This window comes from Peromyscus eremicus, chromosome 16_21 (genome assembly GCF_949786415.1).
Source record: "Peromyscus eremicus chromosome 16_21, PerEre_H2_v1, whole genome shotgun sequence".
NCBI classification, from domain to species: domain Eukaryota; kingdom Metazoa; phylum Chordata; class Mammalia; order Rodentia; family Cricetidae; genus Peromyscus; species Peromyscus eremicus.
In genome coordinates this window covers 8,616,579-8,625,399 of record NC_081432.1, presented here as the reverse complement: position 1 = coordinate 8,625,399, position 8,821 = coordinate 8,616,579, and the positions used below count along the sequence as shown (strand labels likewise).

At 52.8% G+C, this 8,821-nt stretch overlaps 1 protein-coding gene across 1 annotated transcript; it reads left to right on the top strand.

The window, feature by feature from the left end:
* Positions 1-494: 494 nt before the first annotated feature.
* On the top strand, positions 495-2,587 carry Cstb (cystatin B). Its single transcript, XM_059282075.1, has 3 exons — positions 495-675; positions 1,836-1,937; positions 2,231-2,587. Exons 1-3 carry the CDS (start codon positions 610-612, stop codon positions 2,357-2,359), a joined length of 297 nt encoding a protein of 98 aa, XP_059138058.1. The 5' UTR covers positions 495-609; the 3' UTR covers positions 2,360-2,587.
* The last annotated feature ends 6,234 nt before the right edge of the window (positions 2,588-8,821 follow it).

Sequence of the window (8,821 nt, the reverse complement as noted above, 5' to 3'; positions counted from 1 at the left end):
TAGTTCACGGGGGACCCCCATAGGCTCTTATGTCATGGGATTATCAGGACCCACAAACTCAGTCCACCAGGGGGGACCTGGGACGTCTAGGTCCTCATTCATCTCTGTTTTTGTGCCCATACCATAGAAGGAGGGACCCACTCAGACCCCCACTTCATGATCACAAGGCAAGGGGGATTTGACACGGCCAAGGCTGGACTTCGTGTCCACCCGCTTCATGGAAAGAATGAGACACACCACCACCACCACCCATCCCTGCATCCTGTGTGAGGATTCGGATGCTCCTAGGCCAGTCAGAGATACTCCTACAGTCACTCCGCGCCACTGAGGGGCAATCAGTACCCCCAGCCTCCCAACTCCACTTCGGGGAGGAGACGTGAGGTATCCACTAGGCCGTACTTTTCGCCCACGCCCAGTGTGGGTCTCATGACTGCGGGTGATGACACTGGAGAAGAGGAGGGTGCGGCGCCCCGCCCCGTCGCTTTGTCACGTGCCACGCACCGGGAGGCGGAGCCGAGCCAGCTTCTTCTAGGGTCCCGGAACCGAGGACTCCTAGCTGTCTCTGTACTTAGCACCTCTGTCTGTGTCACCAGGTCCACTGCTGCCAAGATGATGTGTGGCGCGCCCTCCGCCACGCAGCCGGCCACGGCCGAGACTCAGGAGATCGCCGACAAGGTGAGGCTGGGCCTCGGTCAGGCCAGCAGGAGCCAGGCCCACGGGGACCCGGCAGCCTAAGGGACCGGCGTGTCCAGACCGGCCCGGGTCCTGCAGCAGGGTTCGGGCGCGGTCGCACATGTGGCTGGGAGCTGGGACTCCGGGACTCCGGGACTGGGCCGTGTCTGCAGCTGCTTGCGTACGAGGGGACCGCCCACCTCTTAGGAAACACTCACCGGGATCGGTGCAGGGATGAGCGGGTCCCAAAGAGTTCAGGAAGGCAGCTCACAGTGCTAGAGCCCAGGGGTAAAACCAGACTAGCACGAAGATGAGGCACCCTCCGACTTCAACCCACGCCTAAACCAGAAGGTCGATGAAGGCTAGCTTAGGCTATAGTGGTAGTCTCCTTCTTAAAGAGCTGGGAATATATAGCTCAGTGGCAGGACACACCTCACCACTAGGAAAAAAAAAGTTGTAAAACTTGCTAGTGCCTAGATTTTCAAGTCTACAACCAGAGGGCGGCCCTGGTTGGGAGGGGCTGGTGAATGCGAGTCCGGACAGCCTGTCCTGTGGCTGTTAGCAGAAAAGAGAGTCAATACGGGCTAGGGAGGTACAGGTTATTAACAAGAGAAGAAAAGCTAAACATGTCCGACCTTCAGTTTTCCTGCTACTTCCCAAGTCCAGGGTCCTGTCCACCAAGCCGAACTGTCCTTGGGAGGTTTGTGCTCTGACTCAAGTGGCCAGGAAGGAGTGAGTCATCTCCATGAGACCCTGAAAATGAGGAATTGGTACAGATACCCTTGCCAAGCCCTCCCCTGGCAGGCCCAAACAATCCTTGTCTGTCATCATTCTTGCTTAGCCCGGACCGATTTGCACCCCTGACTGAACTGAGACTGGCCAGGTGTGGTGTCACATGCCAGCACTCCAGAGGCAGACAGGCGAATCTCTCGGAGTTGGAAGCCAACCTGGTCTACGTTGTTCCAGGCCAGCTATAGCGACACAGTGAGACCCTGTCTCAAAAAAGGAGGAGATGTGTTCCCCATTATCAGTGGGGCCAACAGCATACCATGTCCCCAGTTGTGAGGAACACTGGTGTTGAGGGCTGGCAGGGGGAATTCTGGGAGAGGCAGGAAAGCACCTACTGATGAGTCTGAGTCCTCCCCTTACCACCCACCATCCAGGTGAAATCCCAGCTTGAAGAGAAAGAAAATCAGAAGTTCACTGTCTTTAAAGCCATATCCTTCAGGCAACAGGTGGTGGCTGGCACCAACTTCTTTATCAAGGTGGGTACTGAGTACTGAGTGACCTGGGAAGGACTGAGGACAGAATCTTAGAGTATAGGAGAGTGTTCTTTCTGCAACCTCCTCTTTTAGAGGGATTCCCCTTAAGAAGACACATACAGGTTGTGAGAGGATGAATTTGGGGTGCCGGGGCTCCTGGCCTTGAAGGAAGAGACAAGCATTGTCACGGGCCCAGTTGCTGGTGCCCTGTCATGGCTCAGCTCTTCTGAGGCTGGGTGGAGCCTGCAGCTGGGACCTCACCTTTCCCTCCTGGGCCCCTCTTTCTGTCCCTCCAGGTTGATGTTGGTGATGATAAGTTCGTGCACCTGAGGGTGTTCAGAGCCCTGCCTCATGAAAACAAGCCCTTGACCCTGTCTTCGTACCAGACCAACAAAGAACAACACGATGAGCTGAGCTACTTCTGATTCTGCAGCTCCTGCAGCCCCTGCAGGCCCTGCTTTGCCAAACACTTCATCTTTTTCTTCTGTGTCTGGGACCACAAAGTAAATACCCCTTTGTGATGGAGGGGGTGGGGTTAACAGCTTCTTCTGTGATCCCCAAATTGCATTGTGTTTGTTTTCTTCCAAGAAATTATTTTCAGGAAGCTATCTGTGATCTCTCTCTAAATATATATTTTTAGAGTCCTATACAAACTGTTTCCTTTGTTTAGAATTTTTCCCTTTGTTTAAAAGTCATGGTCACCGTCAGGCGGTGGCGGCGCACACCTTTAGTCCCAGCACTCAGGAGGGCAGAGGCAGGTGGGTCTCTGTGAGTTTGAGGTTAACCTGGTCTACAGAGCAAGTTCCAGGATAGCCAGGGCTACACAGAGAAATCCTGTCTCAAAAATAAATAAATAGGGTTGGGGATTTAGCTCAGTGGTAGAGCGATTGCCTAGCAAGTGCAAGGCTCTGGGTTCGATCTTCAGCTACCCCCCAAAATAAACAAACAAACAAACAAACAAAAATTGCAGTCACAACACAGATATGCCAAGAAAAGGTAAGTAATTGTTTACTTGCTATTTAACTTTTTTCTACATTATTTACCAGTGTGTGTGCACATACATGAATATATACATGCATGCCACGGTATACATATGGAGGTCAGAGGACAACCTGCTTCAGCTGATTCTTTCCTTCTACCACATAGGTCCCTGGGATCGAACTCGGGTCGCAGCGAGTGTCTTTAGCCACTGAACCATTTATAAACTGGCACCAGGCTCTGGTTTAATCCCCAACCTTGTAAAAGCACAGTTGGTCATAGCGGAAGTGACCCAGCTGGTAGAGCCCCTTCTGTGACAGGCATGACCTGACCTAGCCTGGGAAAGACTTTCTGCTCTGGGGCACTGGAGTGACCAGGTTCACTAAGTCGCAGCACCTGAGTGGGAGAGTCAGGGCTCACCCCTGGCGTCTAACCTGCGTTGTTAGTGACGGCTCAGCTCAGCTACGGCTCTTGTTCCCATGTCTCAGTCTCCTATGATAAAAGGCTTCGGGTGAGTCGACCTGTTCTAGAGTGTCAGCACTAGGCTGGTGGGACACATTCACGTGCTGCACTGCACTGCCACACCACCGTTGTCAGATAACTACACAGCTCAGAGCACAACGTGTGTGTGTGTGTGTGTGTGTGTGTGTGTGTGTGTGTGTGTGTGTGTTTCTAAGTGGAGGCACCCTGGCCAGTCTGCCTCTACTTAGGAAGGCCAGTGGTCTTCCCCAGGGGTCAGTGTCATCCATTATAAAGAGGAAAGTGGGTGACATTTGAGTTCAGAGTCATGCTGTAAACACATTACTGAGGACTGCTGAACTGCGGTCACCTCCAAGGCACATCAAGACTGTGTGGTGAGTGTACAGACAGTAGGAACCCTGGTGATAAGTAAGGCCAAGTGAGTGCACAGAGCTGGGGAGGGGGTGGTGAAGAAGAAGAACGGGCTCAGCCCCAAGAATAAACCTGGGACTCGGGTGGAATGCCTGCCTAGCGTCCCAATGCCCTGGTTAGATCCTCAGCAGCACCAAAGAGAGTAGACGGACATGAAATGTGAGATCTGCTTTGTTCCTGGCCAGGAGGCTGAGTATAAGTCAGGCAGGTAGGGCAGATGCTACTGAGGATGTAAGAAGGGGCCAATGGGTCATCCAACAGGAAGGGAGGTGAATCAGCAGCTGTGACTGGAAATACCCCACCCCACCCCACCCCACCTGCGCGCGCACGCGCACGCACGCACACACACACACACACACACACACACACATACACACACACACACACACCACAGTGAGCAACCAGAAGCTGGGTTTAGAAGCTGTGCACGCAAGCAGAACCGAGCAAGGTCACTGTGGGACCTGGATACAGGCTGTAACTGACAGGGGGGCTGGTACGAACCCTGGTTGGTAAAATGATTGCTACAAGGTGGTCAGTTTCATCAACTGCTTCCCTTGGAGAGCATGGAGGGGATTGCTGGGGTACTCTGGTGCCAGGATGGGGGTCACAGGGTGTGCACTGTGATGATGGCTGGTCTAACACCTGGAGGGCCGGTTGACTCCTGGAGGAAGTGTGCAGAGGAGCAACGCCACCTCGGGCCATCCTGGTGCTCACAGCATGCTGGAAGCTGTTTTCCTCACCTGAGAAAAGTAGGGAGGGACGACTGAGCTCTGTGACCTCTGACCCCATGACTAGGAGCATGTGATTGGGCAGGGTTGCTCACCTCAAGGTAACCAGAGGCAGACGGAGCCAGGAAGGGACCAAGGAGGTCAAGTTATGTACTTCAAAGGCATAGCCCTAGTGACTTCCTTCCTCTAACCAGGAACCTCCTCCGAATGGCCATTCAGCTATGAAGTCATCCCTGGATTAACCCATTGATGAAGTCACCCTCACGTGCCAGTCACCTCAGAACATGCTGTGGGGGGAGCAAGCCTCCAGCGCAAAAGCCTGTGGGGACATTTCACATCTAGACTCAGCAGACAAGTCTGGAGGGTGTAAATGAGCGGTGGGAGTCTGATGGGTGTGTGAAAGGAGCCATGTTCCAGTTGAGATCTGCAGAGGAAGTCATGGGGGCTTAGGGTCTCTCCCACTGCCCAGGCGGTAGCAGAGCAAGAGCTTGCGTTGGTTGAGAACACTCAAGGAGAGAGCCTGACGGTGGCTGAAGGACTTCAAAGATCCCTGTGGAATAATGCTGAGATATTCCACCGGGATGATCTGTGTGCCCACCACAGCCAGAGCTGAGGACTTGGAGACCTAGCAAGCCCCTGGTAAGGAGGCCCAAGCTCCTGAACCAATCAGGATGCTGGGTCCTTAGTCTCAGCAGATGCTCATTCTGGAACAGTGGGAAGGCAACATAGTCACACCTCTACTCACTTGCAATGGACTACATCCCTTTTAGACCCTAAAATCCAGACTTTACTCATGATTCTGACGGACATGCCTTTCCCCAGAGTGTCCTGCCCGGGCAATGTAAACAAATGACTCAAGAAATCAGTAAAGCCATCAGTGGCACCCCTACCATAGGTGGGGCTTCTCCCTGTGCCTAAGGTCGGGTCCCGCTCCAGAGACCAGCACCTGTGTGTTATCTCACCACCTCTGCCCCTTGGATGATCACTGGCATGCTCAGGTGCTGCTGCACAGTCGGGCAGCATCACCATGTGCTGGCACTAGGCATCTCTAGCACCTGCACCACGTTCAAGGCCAGCTAGGAAAGACCGGTGAAGGGTGGTGTGAAATGCCCAGCATGTGCAAGAATGGGCTGTTCTGAGCTGGTGCCAGTGTGGTGAGGCCAGTTTGAAAATGCTCATTCTGCCTCACCTCCCCATGAAACCAGCCCCTTTACAGTGTTCCTCATGCTTCCCTGGAGGATAGGGGGATTGAGAAGGTACTAATTAGAGCATCCTCTATCCTAAGAGCCTCAGATCTTCACCCAGGATCTCAGTGCCAAGCAGCAGGTGCGGCCTCAAGCCCTCGGGCATCCAGAGTTCTCAGTCACTGTTTTGAAGTCTGAGGGCTTTGCACCCCATGCCTCTACTCTAGCCGAGCAGAGTAGCCATGTACTGGGCTGGTTGAAGTCTGAGAGAGCCTTAGCAGCACAGCCAGGAAGATTAACAGTGTCCTCCCCAGCTGGAAGAGAAGTCAGGCCAGGTGGTACCACCACACCCTCCTGCACCGTCAGCCTGCACCGGGAAAAATACTATTAGGTGCAGCTGATGGGATGAAATTAGATCCTCATTAAGGCAGTGATAACAATGCATGTAATCATAATTGGATGCATGTTCTGCAAGGGAAAAATTGCAGACCTGAGGGGTGGAATCGTTCCACTCCCAGCATGTCCAGAAGTCCTAATGGACTGTTTGAAGACAGCATAACTCTGTTTCTGCCTGGAGGTCATCAGAATCACTGGAGAAGCAGAAGAAACTGTGGGTTCTGTGGGCCTGGGGCTGGGGGCTGCCATGCATAAAGCTGAGTGGTGTTTCTAATGTGAGGCCTATGGGGAGCCATGAGAGCTGTGGGAGGCCTTAGAGCAGAGAGGAAGGTCTGCCTGTTGTAGAGACCTGTCCAGTAGCCAGTGTGGGTGCTAGGAGCTGGAGCCAGGAGAAGCTGTTTGCTCTGGACCACAGTTAAGTCCAAGCTTTAAGAATAGCTGGGTCCATGCCTGGACATGAGTACCAAGACATATTGTCCAGAGACTGTCACACCAAGTGCCACAATCTAGTGGCTTAAACATCAAGAATTTATTCTCTCAAATTCTGATGCCTGAAGTCCAAATCCCAGAAGTGAGCAGGACGAGAGACCCTGTGAAGGTCCAGGGAGGCCATTTCCCCGTGCCTTGTGTCTGCCATGCTGCTCTCCACAGATGGTGCTCTGGGCTCCTGCTCTAGCTCTGGGCTGACCTCCTCCAGTCTCCTGCCTCTGCGTCCCATCTTCTGGGCCTCCAGATTTCCCTTCTACATGGACACCAGTCATCAGTTGAACAATCCAACCTAATCTATTGTGACCACTAATTTCATCTCGACCACCTCATTCTAAAAGGAGTCACGGGCATGTGGTATCAACGTGGAGATAATGTTTGGGGATCCACTTAATCCTAGGACACTGGCACAGTAAACACCAGGGTCTAAGGTGTTGTCTTCTTTTTTTTTTTTTTTTTTTGGTTTTTCAAGACAGGGTTTCTCTATGTAGCTTTGGCGCCTTTCCTGGAACTCACTTTGTGGCCTCAAACTCACAGAGATTTGCCTGCCTCTGCCTCCCGAGTGCTGGGATTAAAGTCGTGCGCCACCACCGCCCGGCTAAGGTGTTGTCTTCTAACCCATGCCCTGTCCTGAGGCCTCACCTACCAGGCTCTGCTCATGCCTGCTGCCACAAAAAGGCCATCTGGAATGGGTGTTATGAATTATTGCATGGGGGGACCTGAGAGTGCAGGGAAACACGCTGGGCAGATGCAGTGGAGGGCTGGGAACATGCACACCATGTGGGCATGGTGGCAGCCACGGCCAGTAATTCACAACCCAGACGCTGCATCCACGTGGAGAGTTTATTATAATTGAGAGATGAAGAGAAAGATAGGAAAGAGAGAGAGAGAGAGAGAGAGAGAGAGAGGAGGGGGTGCACCTCGTGGGAGGAAAAGTGGAAGAGGAGGGGGTAAGGGGGAGGAGATTTTTCTTAGAATGAGGCTTTTATGGCAGGACCCAGGGCGGCGCCAAGGGGTGGGATTTCAAGGGGCGGGTCAGAATATTAACAATGGGGGCATCTTATCCTTCTGGCTTAAGTCTGAGCAGTGGTGGCCCAGGAGCTCCAGGCTCTGCAGGCAGATCTGGAAGGATCAAGTGCAGTCCTTTGCTGCTGGCTCCAGATGTGCCCCATACACAGCCCAGATGTGTGCTACTCCCAGTCAGTGAGGAGGCTGGGGAGCGAGACCATCAGGCTGGTCACTCCAGGTGTCCTGTCCTGGTTCAGGGACTACTCTGTCCCTGCAGGGCCCTTGTGTGGAAGGAAGCCATTGCTCTAGCTCTCCAGGGGTGGGGCCTAGGTGTTCCATGGCCCTGAACTGAGCGCTCTACTCACAGGCCACCTTCTTATTAGGACACCAGACATGAGGCAGAGTCCCAATTCTGCCTGTCCTCATCATACTTCACTGTGATATTTGGAAAGACCCGATTACAAACAAACAAAGAAACCCTGACAACCCCGACATTCAGGAACACCATCGGGGGTAGGGGACAGTTATTTAGAGTTCATTACACCTCCAGTTCTATCTTTATAGCCAGATCCTGACTTCACATTTTGAATGGGTGAACAGTGTGATGTTACATTGCAATAAGGAAACAGATAGGTAATGCCAGGCACTCTCGGTTTTCTCCTGCTTCCCTGGCTGGAGTCTGTACGTGGCAGGGAGACACGCCATGTGTGGATAAGGCCATGCCACAAGAATGCAGGGAAGCGGTGAGCTGGAGAGATGGCTCCGTGGTTAAGAGCACTTGTTGCTCTTGCAGAGGGCCCAGGTTCTGTTCCCAGCACCCACATAGTGGCTCTCAACTGTAACTGTGGTTCTAGGGGATGTGATCCCTCTTCTGATCTCCATGGGCACCAGACATGCAGGCAGTGCACAGATAAGACACGCAGGCAAAACACTCACACCTATAAATAAATATAAAGTTCAAAGAATAAAACTCAAAAAAAAAAAAAAAAAAAAAGAATGCAGAGAAGCATTGATGGCCTGAGTCAGTCGCTGGAGGGGATCACTGTCAGTGACCAGCTTAGCCTGCATGCACTGGTTCTCTCTGGCAGTGAAGGTGGGATTCCAAGCAGAGCAAGACCCTGGAGGTTTCTGGAAAGTCTGGCTTAGCAGGCACTGGCCAGGCCCCTCGGGCTCCCTGCCTTCACAGAGAGCAGAAAAGAACAATCTTACACAAGAC